This window comes from Myxocyprinus asiaticus, chromosome 10 (assembly GCF_019703515.2).
Source record: "Myxocyprinus asiaticus isolate MX2 ecotype Aquarium Trade chromosome 10, UBuf_Myxa_2, whole genome shotgun sequence".
Lineage (NCBI taxonomy): Eukaryota > Metazoa > Chordata > Actinopteri > Cypriniformes > Catostomidae > Myxocyprinus > Myxocyprinus asiaticus.
The window spans coordinates 699,523-721,270 of NC_059353.1; the positions used below are offsets into that span (position 1 = coordinate 699,523).

Below are 21,748 nucleotides of genomic sequence, written 5' to 3' on the forward strand. Positions count from 1 at the left end.
TGTGAGTATCATAACACAAATGCAATAGCTGCTCTGGTCCATAAGATGGCATTGTTACCTGAGGCAGCCAGTAGTGTTACGAAGCACGAGTGTGGAGTGAAACTTGAGCTTGTGTTCATCGTGGAAGTCAGTGTTGCTCCAGCCCAAGTGAGGGATGACCACAGTGTTTGTCATACTGCTCAAAGCATCACGAATGATTGTCATCTTCACTGCATCACATGACGACAGATTCCACAACACACCTACACAGAGAAACAAAAAGTACTGCACATTTATGATGGTCTTGGACACACACACACACATGCAAACAGGGCTGGATTGGTAATCTGGCATACCGGGCATTTTCCCGGTGGGCAGATGCATTTTGGGGCCAATCAGGGGCGGACTGGCCATCAGGAGAACCGGGCAGGCCGGTGGGCCGGCCGCGAAATGGCTGAATGGGCCGCGATAAGCTGAAATGAGCCGCCGAGCTATGTAGAATGGGCCACAAACGGCGCCGCGATATGCCGAAGGGGGCAGAGATATGCAGAAAAGAACAGCGACCACACCCACCCCCAACAACTTTTGGGCCAGTATCTATGTAAAATCCCAGTCCACCCCTGCATGCAAACACAAGTATTATGGTTATCCTGCAGGTTTTCTTGCATTCTCTCTTTACCGGTCAGTGCATGCAAAAATGCCAGGTGTGATTTACAGAGTTCAAGAGTATCTCTCTCTCTCTCACACACACACACACACACATGCCAAGTCTGACAAACCTGAGACGAGCTCTCTAACTTCAGTGTCTACAGTTGCCCTTAGCAAACGGAGCAGAGCAGGAACTCCACCTGCGTTCCTTACGGCAACCTTGTTGTCGTCAGTGGCTCTGCCATAAACGAGGTTCCTCAGAGCTCCACACGTGTGACGCTGCACTTCAAGAACTTTATGATCCAACAAATCCACCAGATGCTTGATACCACCCAGACGACACACCTGAAAAACATGGGGGGGTGGGGGGGTGTAACCTCTTATCAATAAACCTCAGCTTGGTCCTGGTAAACTGGTTACGGAGTTTCAGTCAGGATGGGTCAAAGTATGGAGACCGCACTTGTCAGGGTTAAAAATGATTTACTTTCATCATCTGACCCCGGGTGCATCACAATTTTAGTACTATTAGATACTAGTGCTGCATTTGACAAGATAGATAATGAAATTCTTAAGAAACACCTTGGCATCTGTTGACAGGCATTAGCCTATTTTAGATCCTACTTTTCTGACCGTTTGCCTCCTCGAGTTCCACAAGGCTCTGTATTAGGTCCTCTGCTGTTCTCCCTGTACATGCCCCTGGTCATTTCACAGGAGCAAGACACAGTAATGTGCTGTGACACGAATTGCACATCATTGCCAGTTCGGCGTACCTTTGCATACTGGCCCACTTTGAGCTCTGGTCTGGACTTAAAAGGAATATTCTGGGTTCAATACATGTTAAGCTTAATTGACAGCATTTGTGGCATAATAAAGATTACCACAAAAATGTATTTCAACTTGTCCCTCCTTTTCTTTAAAAAAAGCAAAACATGCCTAAGAGTGCATTCTCTTTCTCTCTCTCTCTCTTTTTCTCTCTCTCCCACTCCTTCCCCCTCTCTATCACAAGCATGCAGCAGTGGTGTGCAGAGAGGGAGGGAAACAAGCAAAGCCGAGATGATTAAAATTAAACTAATAGGCTAGGTTCAAATATTTTTTAATGGCTAATGTACACGGAATTTATGACATGTATCTATGTATGACTACAGAGGCTCTATGGCAGTTGGGGCACACCAAGATGGCTGCTCGAACATTTCCATTGGCTTTACCACCTGCTGGCAGTTTACCGTTACCTTAGTGATCCAGTTCATATATATATCAATGTTTTAAACCCACCAAAAATTAACCCCATTCACTTTCATTGTTAGTGCCTATCTGTAACCTTGATTTTTGCTTTTTTAAAGAAAAGAAGGGAGAGTCTAAATAATTTTTTGAGGTAATCAACATTATGCCACTAATGCTGTCGATTGAGCTGAATTTGTATTGAACCTGGAATATTCGTTTAAAACTGGGATTTGAGAAAGTATTTTAACAACCATTATCTTCTACAATATAGATTTAGCAGCTTTACAACATTAAAAGACACCATGAAAGTCTGCTTCTGCTGAAAGCTTTGCAGCGTCAGTAAATCAAACATCAGGATATTGCGTTGCGTCTGAGATTTAATCTCTTAAATCCAACACATGGCAGGAGAGATATTGTTCCAGACTTTTCCAGAGCACAGTTTCTATTTAAATAAACACTATATAAACAGTTCATGTGTGTGTTTGTGTGTGTGTGTGTGTGTGTGTGTGTGTGTGTGTTTTAAACACAGCACCCCTCGCCAGTGTTGATAAAATGTTGTGTTTACTTTATCTGAGTAAAAATACTATGGATAAAATGCCATTTAAACTGAGACACTATAGGTGATACTTATTATTATAAGTTATTTCACCATGTTGAGTTGAGTGATTCAAGGAGAGAGAGCAGTATGTTAAGATCTGTCTCAAAACCTAGTGAACTGCCCACTAAGACAACATTTTTAACATCATAAGCACTAAGCACTAATAAGCACTAATAAGTTGACAACTGCCAACAAGGGCAGTAGACAGCGATTCAACACACTACGTTTTGAGACAGAGCCATACTGTCTGCATCCTGCCTCACAGGAAATGGTGCATACTTTACCTCTTTCTTGACATGGTTGTCTCCGTAGCACAGGTGCTGCAAGTATGCGGCTGCATTGGCCTGCACAGATGGGAACTGATGCTGCAGCATGTGAATGACCTCTGCCAGCTCTGGATCACGCCATGCAAACTCTCTGCAAACACACAAATCAACACAATATGATGAACACATTCACCTGGATCCACATTACTGTGTTTTCTTTCAGTTTAACCCTCCAAGAGCCGAACAGATCTCTCTAGTTTCTTGATATTATCTGCATGTCTGGATGTTTTCCGAAAAAGATTGTCCTTACCAGACCTTAAATGAGAAAGATTCTTCATGATTAAGTTTAATTTACACAATAAGCCACACCAAGCTATGTGTTACAGTGATGTTACTGTAGGTAAGGGGTGTTCTTAGGCACAACATAAAGTGGAGTACCCAAAAAACCCTTAACGGTGGTAAAATCACAGTAATGTGCAGCGTGTGTGTTTGTGGCATTTTACAGCAGCTTCAAACGCAGCTCATCCAATCAGAATGTAGAGTCGGAACAAATCGTTTTGTAATATGAGGTATTATATTGGAGATGAAACTAAGTCAAAACTTAAGTCCTAACTGAATTAAAAAAAAATTAAAACATAACTTTTAAAACATACTCTACTATAGCTTTCACTCAGGTTTCAGCTGAAAGAATTTTGGAAAAAACAAGTTTTATATAAATGGAAATGCCTAAACCCTTTAAACTCTTACTACTGATACTATTATTATTTTAGTGAAAGGTCATTTGCTAAAGTGCAGTGTGATATAGTGTGATTCTATTAGTTTACTCTATTAGTAATGCTGATGTGAGTGTACTGCAGACAAACAGTCAGCCTTTCCTTCAACACCAGGACACCCACACAGCTGGTTCTCGGTTGGTTGTATTTTCTTTTACCTTGCGTAGTTTTGTTCATGGTTTTCTAGGATGAGGGCATGTCACGCAACTAATCTTAACTATGCATGATTACATGGTTAAAGGGTTAGTTCACCCAAAAATGAAAATTCTCTCATGATTGACTCACCTTTAAGCCATCCCAGATGTGTGTCTTCTTCAGCAGAACCGATGTGAAGATTTTTATAAGCATATTTCAGATAAGTTTGTCCATACAATGCATGTTAATGGGTGCCATCAGGCTGCTGACTGTTTGACGGTCCAAAAGGCATATTTAGACAGCATAAAAGTAATCAAGATGACTCCAGTCGATCAATTAATGTCTTCAGAAGCAAATCGATAGGTTTTTCATCACTTGCATTGTATGGACAATCTGAGCTGAAATCTGCTTATAAAAATCTTCACATCGGTTCTGCTGAAGAAAGAAAGTCATTCACATCTGGGATGGCTTAAAGGTAAGTAAACTCATGAGAGGATTATCATTTTTAGGTATTTTTGATATTATTGTTGCATTGTATTATTTGCATTTAAAAAACATTTATGTTAATGTGGCAAGACCCACCAGTTGAGAATAACTGATTTAGACTTCCACAGTGTGCTTTTATAATGTGTGAGTGTGTGTGAACAGGGGCCCCTCGACACACCCTGCTAAATCAACACACGAGTGTGAAGTGCTCTCATAGTGTTTAAGGTCAGGGAATATGAGATGTGTGATGGCGTGTTGCCCAGAGGGCTTCAGTGTGAATGCAGCAGCTATGCTAGTGTTGATACAGCAGTATGTAAAAGCGCTGAGCTCTAGTAATCAGTTTTAGTGCTGTCATCTACCTTGGGTCCTTCTGTATGCTGTCTATGGAGGGCGAGTGGGTGGGGTCATCATCCATGGCGATGGGCTGGCATGTGTAGCTGGGGTCAGAGGGCCGGTACGGGGCCATTTGGTATGGTTCTGTGTAGATAGTGTTCAGGGTGTAGTTGCTTCTTTGGTACGTGATATTACTATGCTGACTGGAGCTCTGCTGCAGGTTACCCACACCTGAAATACCACAAACAAAACACCACACGTCAACAGAGGACCTTACTTTTGCTACTAAAAGGTGTATTCAGTCATTTTTGGTTTACGGCCCAGTTTACACCTGGTATTAAGATGCGTTTTGGGAGATCAGATCACAAGGGGTTAGGCAAAACATCACCATTTACACTTGGTCGTAATATGTGTTTCTTTTGACCACTTGTGTTCGGATTTTTCGGATCAGCTACTTTCGACCACCTCAGAATGTGGCTGAAATGGAAAACCCCATTTACACCTGTCTGTAGTGTTGTGCTGTTTCAAACAGATCAGCCAAAACGCACCCATATACACATCTTGAATATTTTATATTAATTCACGGTGCAGTACGCTTCCCCCATAGACTTCCATTGTAAGTGCATTACTACATGCCACACATAGAGCTTAAGTTGTATTCTAGAAGAATAATTTAAGATCAAGCAGAAGGATATGAGACAGACTGAGTTTTGGGTTTCACTGTGCTGTTTAGCTTCAGGATGAGTTGCATACCTTGCATATATGGTTCCCTATCTGTCACTCACTCGACGTTGTGTCGATGTAGTGACACTAGGGGTCACTCTTGGGAGCCCCAAACACCTCTCAATGGGAATTGGTGAGTGGAATTTGCATGCCACTGCTATGAACATACAGGTATAAAAGGAGCTGGCTCGCAACCACTCATTCAGATTTTCTCTTCGGAGCCGAGCGTTGTGTTCAGCGAGCTGAATTACTCTGCCGATCCATTCACCTCGAAAAGCTGTTGGATTTACGGCGCATTACAGCAGCTTCTCCCCCTCTTGCACTGGTGAAGTGCAGAGAACACTCCTGGGCGCTTCAGCAGTTAAAAGAGTATATTTTCCCTTCTAAAAGAGTGGCATTAATGGAGAGCATCTTTTTAAAGATGCTCTTGTGTGTATTTCCTGGTTGCGGTCATTACCTCTCAGCTTCCGATGACCACGATCGCGGTCTTAAGTGCTTGGGAGCTGCCCACGCGGAGACAGTGTTCGTGGACGGGTCATGTTCTCACTGCGAGAGCGTGACTATGGCAACGTTGTGGTCGCGGTTTTTCCTGTTCAACTGTTCTATACAGAACCTCTCAACACAATCCAAAATACAGCATTGGAGTTATTTTTGTCAAATAAAGTTCTGCATAGCAGACCATAACAGGTGTGAGATATTACTTAAATATAACACAATTACTATTGATTTATTATTATTATTATTAGTAGTAGTAATATTACAGTGAATATTACATAACTGTACAGTAGTGATCTATTTCTGTCAAACTTTAAATTTAGCTTTTATTTTGAAGTGTTTGTGTTGTAATGACCAAGGAGCTCCGACGTTATGACAGTAGCTTCCCACTTCGGAAAAGCCGGTCGCTACGTGACTCAAAGTGATTATTAAACCACAAAAGGCTGCTATTTAATTAAATAAATATGTAGTCTGTATGTGCCTTGCGCTATAAAGTAAATTAGCACTCTGCCGGCTGTCATCTGCAACAAACAGAGCACACGATGCTCATGATAGTTTTTCCCATGTATGAGCCAAGGATCTCTAAAAGCACTGTGTTTTTATGTCAGCACAACACCAGCTCCACACATTCACAAGCACTCACATTTAAAGTGCTGCACATGCAAACTATATATTTATCTAATTAAATCACAGCTTTTGCTGTTAAATAATCTCACTAGGACATGACGTGATTTTAATTTGTATGCTGAATGTTTACGAAATGACATTTGTATGTCAGATGGTATTGGTTTTTGGTATCGGGGCATTTTTACAAGCATGAGTACGAGTACATGAGCGCAGTATCGGACCCGATTCCGATACCAATATCGGTATTGGGACATCCCTAGAAATCAGCCTTTGTCTGAAATTAGGAGTCTACAATTTTATTTCAAAAACGTAAAAAATTTCATTTCCATCAGCGTCATTTCCAGCACTGTGGCACTGTGGTGGTAATTTTCATGACTTTCAGACAAAAACTACATAAATCTCCTGTGATGCATGAACATACAATGTTAGACATTGTTAATAGACAGATTACACAAACTAGTGAGTGTGAAAAATGTTTTAACAAGGCTTTACTTTACTAGAAATCCACAGTGCTAAAAGTGCCCAAAGTTAAAGAAACACCCATTTACACTATAAAAAAATAAACAATATAGAAGTAATTTTCATGTACAGGTAGGCAAAACTGTAGACCTAGTCTGAGTTTGAGACTGGATCATTTTCAGATGTTCATTGAAATCGTTTGCTTGTGATTGTTACTTTAAAGACACTTAAACGCTCTTACACTTCTCCTTGTACATGTATCAATATTCTCATTTCTCTTTAAAATGCCTCGCAAAGTTAAGAACAAACATGCACTGAAAAAACGAAAATTAAATTGGAAACGGAAGCCCAGGGAACAAATTGGTTTCTTTTCAAACAAGATATTGTTAGTAAAGTCTCTTGCTGTATCATCTATGTGAATATGCTGGAGTGTGAATGTGTTACAATAGCCAATGCAACACTCCTTTACACTACATCAAAACAGTTATTACCAAACCCACTGGCCTGAGAGACAGAAAAAGTCTGGACCCATTCATCTCCATAATAGACTGATTCCAGTAAAAAAAAAGAAAAAATCAAAATGTATTTTCAGACTTCATATGTTTGTGTGGGTGCTCACCAAATGATGACCTGTAGAGGGCACTGTGTGGGTTGTGGTTGAGGTCTGCAACTGCATGGCTGGGGCTGCGGTACAGGGGCCCTTGGAATGTGCAACCCTCATAGATGGGTCCAATATGACGGTCAGGGGAGATGGCTGACCTCAGGTCAGCACCCATCTGACTGTGCTGACTGGCATAAGATGCTCGCACACCTGGCGATGACACAATACAAACACACAGTTACTCATGCACTCTAGTGTGTGATTCACAGTCCATCACAGATTCATGTTAACACTAAACCACAGGACAAAACAATGACACTCAGTTTCATTCATATCAATAGGGATGGAAATCGTAAGGAATTGAACGATTCCGGTCCCAACTGCTCTTAACAATTTCAGTACCATTTACGATTCTATGTCATTGATGTCCCCGTATGCCATAGGTGCCATATTTGACTGTCACTGCTTATAACTGAATTGATTAATTTAAATGATTTGAACTGATTCATGGAGATTAAAAACATTGAGATTATATAGTGAATATTATATATATATACCGATCAGCAACAACATTAAAATCACCTGCCTAATATTGTGTAGCTCCCCCTCGTGCCGCCAAAACAGCGCCAACCTGCATCTCAGAATAGCATTCTGAGATGATATTCTTCTCACCACAATTGTACAGAGCGGTTATCTGAGTTACCGTAGACTTTGTCAGTTCAAACCAGTCTGTCCATTCTCTGTTGACCTCTCTCATCAACAAGGCGTTTCCGTCCACAGAACTGCCACTCACTGGATGTTTTTTGTTTTTGACACTAGCAGTGAGCAGTGGCAGCAGTGCATAAATTCATACAGATATGGGTCAGGAGCTGGTTTGAACTGACAGAGTCTACGGTAACTCAGATATCCGCTCTGTACAATTGTGGTGAGAAGAATATCATCTCAGAATGCTATTCTAAGATGCGGATTGGTGCTGTTCCCCTTCTGTAACTCACTCGATGTTGTGTCAATGTAGTGACACTAGGGGTCGCTCCTGGGAGCCCCAAACACCTCCAATCTTTGAGAAAAGGTGGAATTGGTGAGTGGAATTTGCATGCCACTCCCCCGGACATACGGGTATAAAAGGAGCTGGCTCGGCTTCAGAGCCGAGCGGTTGTCTATCAGCGAACTGAATTCCACTGCCGGTCCATTCACCTCAGATAGAAGCGTATGCTGTTGGATATACGACGCATTTCAGCGGCTTTCTCTCCTTCTGCATGCTTAGTGCAGAATACGCCCCTGGGCACTTCGACAGCGCTACTGAGAGAGTATATATTTCTGCAAAGAGTATATTTTCCTCTATCAGAGCAGCACATTGACGCGAATGTCTTTTTAAAGACACGTCTTTTTAAAGATGCCGTTCCGTCTTTGTGTAATTCCTGGATGCGGTCGTTATCTCTCCGTCTCCGAAGGCCACGGGCGCTGACTCACGTGTCTGGGCCACGCTCACACTGAGGCTGCGTTTGTGGATGGTTCGTGTTCTTATTGCGAGAACATGACCATGGCAACGTTGTGGTCGCGGCTTTCCTTCCTTGGAAGCCATTCCAGTCCCCCCCCCGTGCCTTCTAGCGCTGGAGGCAATTTGGGGATTTCAATGGGCATGGTCTCGCCGGGTAATTCACCACGGACCTCCCGTTCCCCAGCACACTCATCTGCCTCCGTTGAGTTCCGAGATGAGACCAGCTTGCCTCACGGCCAGCCTAACATCTCTCTCGGGGCTTGTGAGCAGGATGAGTCCTTGATCACTGCGTCGGAGAGCGCACTGGCGATGTTGGATGCCGAGGACTCAACTGGGATGCCACCTTCGGGTCTGCCCGCCCAGTCTGAGTCTGACGAAGAGCTGACTGCCATGCTTGCCCGGGCCACTGCGAGTGTCGGGTTGGACTGGAACTCTCCACCCTCCCCTGAGCCCTCGCGGCTAGATGACTGGTTCCTGGGCTTAGGAGCGCCACTCACAGCCGCGCTTCCCAGTCCCCTTCTTCCCGGAAGTGCACAACGAGGTGACGAGGTCCTGGAGGGCACATTTTTCTGCCCGAACTCGACTTCCCAGCTCGTCTGCTCTCACTACCCTCGACAGCGGGGCGGCCCACGGGTACGCGGAGATCCCTCAGGTGGATAAGGCGGTTGCGTTGCATCTCTGCCCGCAAAAGGTTTGCGGCGGTAGACCTGAAGGATGCGAACTTTCACGTCTCGGTTTTACCTTGTCACAGACCCTTCCTACGGTTTGCTTTCGACGGTCTAGGGCTTCGGGTCAACTGGGAAAAGAGCAAGCTCTACCCGGTTCAGAGCATCTCTTTTCTCGGCATTGAGTTAGACTCAGTCTCAATGATAGCGCGCCTCACAAGCGAGCGCGCGTGCGCAGTCGGTGCTGAACTGCCTGAAGTCATTCAGGCGGAAGACAGCGGTTCCACTGAAACACTTTCAGAGGCTCCTGGGGCATATGGCATCCTCGGCGGCGGTCACGCCGTTCGGGTTGATGCATATGAGACCGCTTCAACACTGGCTTCAGACTCGAGTCCCGAGATGGGCATGGCGCCGCGGCATACATCGCATGGCTATCACGCCACTCTGCTGCCACTTGTTCAGCCTTTGGACAGACCTTGCATTTCTGCGGGCAGGAGTCCCCCCACAGCAAGTGTCCAGACGCATCGTGGTCACCACAGACGCATCCGAGTTGGGCTTGAATTATTTCTATTTGAGGGGCTTTCTTAGCAAATATTTATATAGGCGATGACTGTGATTAATTCGATTAATTAACCGGCATACCATGTAATTAATTCTATTAAAAAAAATTACTGATTGACAGTCCTAATATATATATATATATATATATATATATATATATATATATATACACACACACACACACACACACACACACACACATATATATATATATATATATATATATATATATATATATATATATATATATATATCTCCACACTGGCGGCCAAAAGTTTGGAATAATGTACAGATTTTGCACTTATGGAAAGAAATTGGTACTTTTATTTGCATTCAACTGATCATAATGTATTGTAAGGACATTAATAATGTGGAAAAATTACTAAGAAGCGTTTCTAACTGTTTTTTGTGAAGCTGTAGAAACATTGTATAGCTCCTCTATTAAACTATCAAGGGAAAGTTCCTCAATGAAGATGTTTCACTCACAACAGTTTGAAAATGAATGAAACACATCATAAGAAATTGTTTCACTGCTGTTCAAGTGCACCTCAGATTGCATAATGTATATGTATATACCAAGACAAATTCCTTGTATGTGTAAGCATACTTTGCAATAAAGCTCATTCTGATTCTGATTCACTGGACTTCCTGTTACTGTTGGCACGACTGTTTGTAGCCTGCAAGCCTGCTTAGCATTGCTTATTCTTATTCTCATACGTTCATCATTTTACCGCGTGTTTGGGGTTTTTCCGCTTTTCTACTGTTTCATCTGTGTGTATTTTACCTGTTGCTGCTGGCGCCTAGCTCGAGTCTGTGTTTGTAGATTGCTAGCTTTTTTAGCATCGCTTATCTATCTTTTTTCATCTTTTAATCCTTAACATCTGCCATTTTTCAGCGTGCATCGTGTTTTCCCCTACATTATTCTCTTATCGCGATTCAACTGCTTGCATTTTCCGCGTGCATCTGCTTTCTATTTTTATCGCGATTAAACTGCGTGCGTTTTTCTCCTCTGTTACACGGATTATTGCATCGATCTCAAAGCACCGCTTATCAAGAACAACCATAACAGCAAACAATTTCGTGAGGGACTCACATCGATCTCAAACCCACACCGTGGAAGAATACAAAATTAGAGGTATTTCTGTAGCTACAGACAGGCACTAAAAGCTGCCAGGTCAGCATATTTTAACAATCTCATAGAAAATAACCACAACAATCCTAAGTGTTTATTCAGTACTGTGGCTAAATTGGTTAGGAATAAAGCATCGACTGAACCAGATATTCCATTGCAGCACAAGAGTAATGACTTCATGAATTTCTTTGCTGATAAAATTGAAATAATCAGAAATAAAATTGGAATTATGCAATCATCTGTCACAGTACCTCAGAAAACAATGTCTCATAATTTTCCCACGAAGAGCAAACAAAACTTATTGAAACATCAAAAGCCACAACATGTATGTTAGATCCAATACCAACCAAGCTCTTAAAAGTATTCCCTGTAATCTCAGAGCCTCTTCTTAATATTATTAACTCCTCGCTATCCTTAGGACATGTCCCAAGAAACTTTAAAATGGCAGTTATCAAACTGCTTATTAAGAAGCCACAACTTGATCCTGGAGAACTAGCTAATTATAGACCGATTTCAAATCTCCCGTTTATGTCGAAAATACTAGAAAAGGTAGTATCCTCCCAACTATGTTCTTTTCTACAGAGAAATAGTATATATGAACAATTTCAGTCAGGATTTAGGCCCCATCACATTACAGAGACTGCACTTATCAGAGTTACAGATGACTTGCTCTTATCATCTGATCGTGGCTGCATTTCACTTCTAGTGCTTTTAGATCTTAGTGCTGCATTCGACACGATTGATCACAACATTCTTTGAATAGGCTAGAGAATTATGTTGGCATATGTGGAGTTGCATTAGCATGGTTTAGGTCCTATTTAGCAGACCGCTACCACTTTGTCTATATAAATGAGGAATTGTCAAACCAAACAAAAGTATGGAGTGCCACAGGGTTCAGTTTTAGGGCCTCTGCTTTTCTCCTTGTATGTGCTTCCCCTGGGAGATATTATCAGGAATCGTGGCATAAGTTTCCACTGTTATGCCAACGATACCCAACCTTATATTTCTTCAAAACCTGATGAAATTTCACAATTCTCTAAATTAGCAGAGTGTATCAATGAAATAAAAGATTGGATGGCCAGAAATTTCCTTCTATTCAATTCTGACAAAACAGAGGTACTAATTATTGGACCAAAAACCTCTAAAAACAAGCCGCTAAAATATAATTTGACTCTCGATGAATGTACTGTTACATCGTCTTCAACAGCGAAGATTGGTATATATTTGATACCAATCTGTCCTTTCAAAAAATCAAATTACCAATGTTTGTTGAACAGCATTCTTCCATCTAAGAAATATTGCTAAATTATGACACATGCTCTCTGTTGCTGATGCCAAAAAAAACTAATTCATGCGTTCATGACCTCAAGACTAGATTATTGTAATGCATTACTGGGAGGATGTCCAGCAAGATCAATAAATAAACTTCAATTGGTTCAAAATGCAGCAGCCAGAGTGCTGACCAGAACCATATTATGATCATATTAGCCCCATTTTTCGTCGTTACATTGGCTACCTGTTAAATTACGTATTAATTAGAAAATTCTGTTAACTACGAACAAAGCTTTGAATGGTCTAGGTCCGCAGTACTTAAGTGACCTTCTACCACGCTATATTCCATCACGTTCATTACGATCGCAAAATTCTGGCCTGTTAATAGTTCCTAGAATATCAAAATCCACAAAAGGAGGTAGATCCTTTTCATATTTGGCTCCTAAACTATGGAATAGTCTCCCTAACACTGTTCGATATGCAGACACACTCACTCAGTTTAAGTCTAGACTAAAGACTCATCTATTTAGCCAGGCATACACCTAATTTATCCTTCAACTCACAATTAGGCTGCTTTAGTTAGGTCTGCCAGAACCAGAAACATCTATCATGATCTATAACTCTGCAATAAATTGAATGGCATCTATGCTAATATTATTCTATTTGTTTCCCTGTCTCAACCTCGGGACTCCTATCCTGAGGTCACCAGAACTGGCTGGATCCAGCTCCATTCCTGCTTCGTGTTGGACTCCACTGCTACGTGTCTCTGAGTGATGATGACTAATAGCAGCCGGTGCAAGCCAAACATCACTTCAGTCTATTACAATGGACTTCAGAGGATGAATTGATGCCAACTCCAACCATAAGACATGGGATATTTTATATACCATTGCCTGAACCTTGGACTTAGGATAGACCTCACCTAAATTACTGGCCGGTTGAACTGCGATGCACCTAACTGATCTCTGCCTTCATCACCTCGGACTAATGATGGACTACACTCTTGAAATGGAATATATAGACTATCAATTAATTGCCAACAAAACCCTTCATCAGCCAACTAACAAGAACAATTGCATCTATGTGAATCTAAGACATTATAGATATTAAAGTTTCATTTTCTGTTAACGCATGATTTTCTGTCAAGCTGATTTGAAAAGATGTGTGTTGTGAAAGGTGCTATACAAATAAAAATGACTTGACTATTACAACTGAATAGTCTAAATATTAAATGAAACAAATGACAATAAAATGAAAAATAATCTCTTCAGTAATCAAAATACATTTTGAATGTAACTATTCTGATTAACAACTATTTAAATTGTAACTGTAGTGGAATAAAGTTACTCATATTTTGTATTTTAAATACGTAATCCCGTTACATGTATTCCATTACTCCCCAACCTTATATATATATATATATATATATATATATATATATATATATATATATATAGATCAGAATCAGAATGAGCTTTATTGCCAAGTATGCTTACACATACAAGGAATTTGTCTTGGTGACAGGAGCTTCCATAACACAACAATACAAAAACAGCAACAAGACTTTTAAAAAATAATTAAAATTGAATAAAAATAGATAAATATTGAAAAGAAAAAAGTATATATAGAATACAAAATGGACTAATATTATATATATATATATATATATATATATATATATATATATATATATATATATATATATGTATACCCTTAGTTCTTAATACTGTGTATTGCCCTCTTTAGCATCAATGACAGCATGCAGTCTTTTGTAATAGTTGTCTATGAGGCCCCAAATTCTTGCAGGTGGTATAGCTGCCCATTCGTCTTGGCAAAATGCCTCCAGGTCATGCAAAGTCTTTGGTTGTCTTGCACGAACCGCATATTTGAGATCTCCCCAGAGTGACTCGATGATATTAAGGTCAGGAGACTGTGATCGCCACTACAAAACTTTCACCTTTTTCTGCCGTAACCACTGGAGGGTCAACTTGGCCTTGTGCTTAGGGTCACTGTCATGCTGGAAAGTCCAAGAGCATCCCGTCTGCAGCTTTTGTGCTGAAGAATGCAAATTGTCTGCCAGTATTTTCTGATAACATGCTGCATTCGTCTTGCCATCAATTTTCTCAAGATTCCCCGTGCCTTAAAACATCAGTGAGCCACCACCATGCTTCACAGTGGGGATGGTATTCTTTTCACTATAGGCCTTGTTGACCCCTCTCAAAACATAGCGCTTATGGTTGTGACCATAAAGCTCTATTTTGGTCTCGTCACTCCAAATTACAGTGTGCCAGAAGCTGTGAGGCATGTCTAGGTGTTGTCGGGCATATTGTAACCGGGCTTTTTTGTGGCATTGGCGCAGTAAAGGCTTCTTTCTGGCAACTCGACCATGCAGCTCATTTTTGTTCAAGTATCGTCGTATTGTGCTTGAAACAACCACACCGTCTTTTTCCAGAGCAGCCTGTATTTCTGCTGAGGTTACCTGTGGGTTTTATTTTGTATAACGAACAATTCTTCTGGCAGTTGTGGCTGAAATCTTTCTTGGTCTACCTGACCTTAGCTTGGTATCAAGAGATCCCCGAATTTTCCACTTCTTAATAAGTGACTAAACAGTACTGATTGGCATTTTTAAGGCTTTGGATATCTTTTTATATCCTTTTCCATCTTTATAAAGTTCCATTACCTTGTTACGCAGGTCTTTTGACAGTTCTTTTCTGCTCCCCATGGCTCAGTATCTAGCCTGCTCAGTGCATCCACGTGAGAGCTAACAAACTCATTGACTATTGATACACAGACACTAATTGCAATTTAAAAAGCCACAGGTGTGGGAAATTAACCTTTAATTGCCATTTAAACCTGTGTGTGTCACCTTGTGTGTCTGTAGCAAGGCCAAACATTCAAGGGTATGTAAACTTTTGATCAGGGCCATTTGGGTGATTTCTGTTACCACCCAAATTTAAAAGGAGCCAAACAACTATGTGGTAATAAATGGCTTCATATGATCACTATCCTTAAATAAAAGACAGTTTTTTTTTGCATGATCAGTCATATTTTCAAAATCAATGCCAAAATTTCACAATTTCTGCCAGGGTGCTCAGGTTCTGAGCACTACTGTATATATATATATATATATATATATATATATATATATATATATATATATATATATATATATATATATATACACACACACACACACACACACACACACACACACACACATACATACACATAGATATATACATATACATATATATATATATATATATATATATATATATATATATATATATATATAGATCACAATGTATAGTCAGGACATTAATAACATGAAAAATGACTATTACAATTTGAAAAAACAAGCTTAAACTGTTTCAAAGAGTTCTCATCTATATCCTCCATGTGCACCAATGACAGATTTGCAGATCCTTGGCAGTCTATCTGTCAGTTTGTCCAGATACTCAGGTGACATTTTACCCCACGTTTCCTGTAGCACTTGCCATAGATGTGGCTGTCTTGTTGGGCACTTCTCACGCATCTTACATTCTAGCTGATCCCACAAAAGCTCAATGGGTTTAAGATCCATAACACTCTTTTCCAATTATCTGCTGTCCATTTCTTTTTGTTTTTCTGTTTCAAAAGTGGCTTTTTCTTTGCAATTCTTCCAATAAGGCCTGCACCCCTGAGTCTTCTCTTTACTGTTGTACATGAAACGTCATGGTTACTTGTGTAACCTCCGTTCCCTGATGGAGGGAACGAGACATTGTGTCGATGTAGTGACACTAGGGGTCACTCTTGGGACCCCGAGACACCTCTGGTCTTTGATAAAAGGCCAATGAAAATTGGCGAGTGGTATTTGCATGCCACTCCACCGGACATACGGGTATAAAAGGAGCTGGTATGCAACCACTCATTCAGGTTTTATGCTGAGAAGCCGATATAAGGTCCGGCCATTTCAGCGGGTAGTTCAACGTTGTGGCAGGAGGGACACAACGTCTTGTTCCCTCCATCAGGGAACGGAGGTTACATAAGTAACCATGATGTTCCCTATCTGTCACTCACTCGACGTTGTGTCGATGTAGTGACACTAGGGGTCCCTATACGAAACGGCACAATTGGCTGAACTGTGTTACGTGAACTGGCGGTGTGTGGTGGGCAGACTACTGTGTGCCTCATAGCCAGCACACCAGGTCGACACGTAACCACCCCCCAACATAGTTATGAGTGTCAAACGGCCCTTTTTGGGGACAAGTCGACTACCCAAAAGATAGAGACAGTCTTAACCCAGTCGTGGCCTCTTTTCCCCTTCTTTTTTCCACTCCCTAAAAAAGAAGGGGGATTATCCAACTGGGCTGCCAGATCTAGTCGGGGGGTGTCCCTCCCAAGGGGAAGACACCGCGGAGACCACACCTCGCCCAAAGAGAGGGGGGGATATTTAAGTGGAAAAATATGTCACATGGTCTTTCTGACCATGTGGAGAGTCTTCAAGGTAGATCCTGCCCAATGGGGGAGGAGTTACTACAAACATGGAGACTGGGGCAGAGGGGCTCTGCCCAAGGAAGATGCAGTTTGCCAACAGGGAAACGAACTAGCGGAAGATATATAATCGCATGGGGTTAGCCTTACAGGGAACCGCCACATGCAGAGCACCTACCCCAGAATAGGACTCTTAGTTAGCACGTGTACTGGGCTGGCAGCAAGTCTCTCCGAAAACTCCTGCAGGAAGGAAAGCACTGATCCGACTGCGCATCTCTGGGGCTCTTCTCGACAGGAAGAACACCACTTAGTGAACAGACGCCACTTAAAGGCAAACAGGCACCTCGCAGAGGGGGCCCTAGCCTGAGTGATCATGTCTACCACCGCAGGTCGCGAGGAGCGTGAGGTCTGAAAACCACGCCTGGGCGGGCCAGTAGGGTGCTACCAGGACGACCTGCTCCTCATCCTCCCTGACCTTGCACAGAGTCTGTGCAAGTAGGCTTACTGGGGGAAAATGCATATTTGCGCATGCCAGGGGGCCAGCTGTGTGCCAGCGCGTTTATGCCGAGGGGGGCCTCGGTCAGGGCGTACCAGAGCGGGCAGTGGGGAGGATGCTTGGGAGGCGAAGAGGTGCACCTGTGCCTGTCGAATCGACTCCAAGTCAGCTGGAGCACCTGAGGGTGGAGTCTCCACTCTCCCCTGAGGGTAACCTGTCGTGACAGTGTGTCTGCTGTAGTGTTGAGGTTGCCCGGGATGTGAGTGGCTTGCAGCGACTTGAAGTGCTGCTGACTCCAGAGGAGGAGACGGCGAGCGAGTTGTGACATACAATGAGAGTGCAGACCCCCTTAGCAGTTGACATATGCTACCATTGTCGTGTTGTCTGTCTGAACTAACACGTGCTTGCCCTGGATCAACAGCCGAAACCTCCGCAGGGCAAGCAGAACTGCCAACAACTTGAGGCAGTTGATGTGCCAATGCAGTCGCGAACCCGTCCAGATGCCCAGCCCATTTTGGAGGCATCTGTCGTGACCACGACGTGCCTGGAGACCAGTCTAAAGGAACGCCTGCCTGTAGAAACGAGAGGTCCATCCAAGGGCTGAAAAGACAGTGACAGACAGGCGTGATGACCACGCGATGTGTCCCGTGGCGCCATGCCCATCTCGGGACTCGAGTCTGGAGCCAGTGCTGAAGCGGCCTCATATGCATCAACCCGAGTGGGGTGGCCACCGCCGAGGATGCCATATGCCCCAGGAGCCTCTGAAAAAGTTTCAGTGGAACCGCTGATTTCTGTTTGAACGCCTTCAAACAGGCCAGCACTGACTGGGTGTGCTCATTCGTAAGGCGCGCCGTCAAAGAGAAAAGAGATGCTCTGAACCGGGAGGAGCTTGCTCTTTTTCCAGTTGACCCGAAGCCCTAGTCGGCTGAGGTATGAGAGCACCAGGTCCCTGTGTGCGCACAACATGTCTCGAGAATGAGCTAGGATTAGCCAGTCATCGAGATAGTTGAGAATGCGAATGCCCACCTCCCTTAACGGGGCAAGGGCAGCCTCTGCGGGACAGGGACAGACCGAAAGGGAGGACTTTGTACTCATACGCCTAACTCTCGGACGCAAACTGCAGGAAGGGTCTGTGTCGAGGAAGGATCGAGACGTGGAAGTATGCATCCTTCAGGTCTTGATGCTGGACGCTCGCCAGAATGCGTTTTTGTGTCAGCATCTTGAACGGGAGTCTGTGTAAAGCCTAGTTCAGTACTTGCAGGTCCAAGATTGGCCGCAACCCACCGTCTTTTTTCGGTACGAAAACCCCTTCTTCATCTCGGCTGGAGGGACAGGTTCTACAGCGGTGGACGGTGGTCATGATGACGGCTGTGCACACCGGATACGTGACCCAGGGAACAAGGAAACCGCTCTTGCTGAGCTCTTGAGTACTGCAGCCACTTGGGCATGCAGCGCAATTAAATGCAAAAGGTAACAAAAAGATGGAGAGATCTGCTTATCAGCTCCAGAGCAGCGGGTTTCATTGTCCCTGGGTCACCCGTCTCAAGGGCGCTTTGAAGCCTTTCACGGGTTCTGGGTGGCCGCGAGACGGGTGGCGTCTGCTTCCTGCGGTGGGCTCCATGCCGGGGCCGGGCCGAAGGGGCGGACTGTGGCGGAGCCGGTGCAGTCACCGCAGGGGGACACCCTTGGCGATGAATAGATGGGGTGCGGGATCTTGAGCCACGCCGGGGCAGGATATGCCAGCTAGCATCCGTCTACTGCTCCACCGTCGAGAACTGCTGGGCAAAGTCCTTGACGGTGTCACCAAATAGGCCAGCCTGGGAGATGGGGGCAGCAAGGAATCGTCTCCTGTTAGCCTCACCCATCTCGACCAGGTTGAGCCAAAGGTGGCGCTCCTGGACCACTAATGTGGACATTGTCCGCCCAAGAGACCGCGCCATGACCTCCGTCACTCGGAGAGCAAGGTCGGTCACCGAGTGCAGTTCCTGCATCAATCCCAGGGTGGAACTACCCTCGTGCAGTTCCTTTAGCACCTTGGCGGGCTTGCAGGAGAGCCATGGCGTGCAGGACGGAGGCGGCTTGTCCAGCGGCACCGTAGGCCTTGGCCGTCAGAGATGACGTAAACCTACAGGCCTTGGATGGGGGCTTTGGGCACCCGCGTCAGGTGGCGGCGCTCTGCGGGCATAGGTGCACCGCGAGCACCTTTATCCACCGGGGGATTGCCGAATAACACCATCGAGGGTAGTGAGGGCGGGGAAGCTGAAAAGATCGGGACCGGGCAGTAAAAAGTGCCTCCCGCGACCTTGTCAGCTCTTCATGCACTTCCGGGAAGAAAGGAACGGGGGCAGGGCGTGGCTTTGAGCGGCGCCATGAGCCCAGGAACCAATCACCGAGCCGCGAGGGTTCAGGGAAGAGCAGAGGGTTCCACTCTAGCCGACGCTCGCGGCTGCCCGGGAAAGCATGTCGTCATCTCTGCTTCAGCCTGTGACTGGGCAATCGTCCCCGAAGGGAGGAGCCCAGCTGAGGCTTCCGACTGGACGAGCCCGCTCTCCGATGCTGTGCTCGAGAGCTTATCACTTTCGCGGGCTCTGAATAAGAGGTTGAACTCGCCGTGAGACGAGCCGGTGGACTCATCCGGAAGCCCGATCGGGGCAGACGAGTGTGCTGGGGAATGGGAGGTCCGCGGGGGGATACCCGGCAGAGGCGGTCCCAATGGGGTCCCCAAATCGTCCCCAGTGCTAGCCGCGCTGGCCTCATACCCATGGGTAAGAGGACCAAGGCGGGGAGCCTCTGGGGTGGCTTGCTTTCTTACGAAGGTGAGCCGTGACCGCAACGTTGCCATGGACATGTCCTTGCAATGAGAACATGACCATCCATGAACGCTGTCTCCGCGTGAGCTGTGCCCAGACACGAAAGACAGTGATCGTGACCGTCAGAAGGCGAGAGATAACGAGCGCAACCAGGAATAACACACAATCGGAAAAGCATCTTTAGAAAGACGCGTCTTTAAAAAGATGTTCCGTGTGTGCCGCTCTTTTAAAGAAATACATCGACACAACGTCGAGTGAGTGACAGATAGGGAACTGGTGTTGAGCGGGTAGTATTCAATGAAGCTATCAGCTGAGGAGATGTGAGGAGTCTATTTCTCAAACTAGAGACACTTATCCTCTTGTTTAGTTGTACATCTGGGCCTTCCACATCTCTTTCTGTCCTTGTTAGAGCCAGTTGTCCTTTGTCTTTGAAGACTGTAATAGTGTTGGGTTCGAGTCCACCTTAGTCGAGTCCGAGTCAAGTCTGAGTCTTTAAAGGGGCTCCGAATGAATCTATTCATGAATCTGAATTAAAATTGTAACTGTAAACACAACATAAATATTTTAAGCTTATTTTAAAACTTCACAACTAAGAAAAACAGTTTGTCAATATAAATGTAACAAAAACACCTCTGTTGCATTTCATATATACATTTTATGATTAGTATCCTGCTGAACAGACCTCAAAGTGGTTTCAGAATGAAAGCATATGCTTTAGGTGTATGAAGACAAAACTGTCCTTCAACACACTTCTTATTGTGTTCTGTTGACATTTCAATTATTTGTTGCTTTTTCCCCTCCACTTAAACATTGACTAAAGAAAGTGAAAGCTGCGTTAGTCATTACAACCAGAGTTATTATTATTTTGAATTTTAATGTAGTTTTTTATTTCTACTTCATTTTCAATTTGTCAATTCAATTTAATTTCATTTTATTTAAAATTATCCCTATCTAAATAAATAATAGTCTATACTGAGATTTCTTTCTGAATCTGCTGACTGATTTGGGAAAATATATACTGTACCAATTAGTCAACAGAGTAGTAATTAGCACTGGCTGAGAAGTTACGTCTCATGATTTGACTGCAAATGCTACATCCAAAAACACTGGAAAAGCCCACTGATAATATTAGGGCCATATCGTCATGGACATGATTTTCTAGTTAATTTGCGGGAAACCGCACAATGCAGGGCAGTTCGGCATGTTGCTTGTGTACCTAAATCCCTGATGTGTCCGTGTGCATCTCGCAGCAGCTGCTGCAGAAGATAAAAAAAAATTATAATAATTTTGAGTCATAAATTTAAAAGAATTGTCCTTCAGAAGTGTCAGAAATATAGGCTAAAAAAAGATGTGCATAAGTTACCCGGTGGTTTACAATAAAAATAAAATAAAAATTTTAAATAAAAACACCATAACCAACTAAATTCGTAAAAAATGTAACATGAAGTTTAGCTTAAAACACAAACTCTGTCATCGAATAATATATTTATTTTATAG

The 21,748-nt window shown here is 43.5% G+C and overlaps 1 protein-coding gene and 1 long non-coding RNA gene across 14 annotated transcripts in view; one reads left to right on the forward strand and one right to left on the reverse strand.

The window, feature by feature from the left end:
- The window catches only part of LOC127446823 (plakophilin-4-like), a 266,393-nt gene that overhangs the window by 36,480 nt on the left and 208,165 nt on the right, over positions 1-21,748 (reverse strand). For all 13 annotated transcript variants that reach the window (XM_051708085.1, XM_051708079.1, XM_051708078.1 and 10 more), the window contains 5 exons: positions 7,363-7,554; positions 4,466-4,670; positions 2,731-2,863; positions 759-972; positions 59-242 (listed from right to left, as the gene is read on the reverse strand). In XM_051708085.1, coding sequence (XP_051564045.1) covers positions 59-242; positions 759-972; positions 2,731-2,863; positions 4,466-4,670; positions 7,363-7,554 — 928 coding nt within the window. The remainder of the gene's footprint in view (positions 1-58; positions 243-758; positions 973-2,730; positions 2,864-4,465; positions 4,671-7,362; positions 7,555-21,748) is intronic.
- LOC127446860 (uncharacterized) lies at positions 10,688-13,600 on the forward strand. Its single transcript, XR_007898256.1, has 2 exons — positions 10,688-11,203; positions 13,182-13,600. It is a non-coding gene; the product is annotated as an uncharacterized LOC127446860 (long non-coding RNA).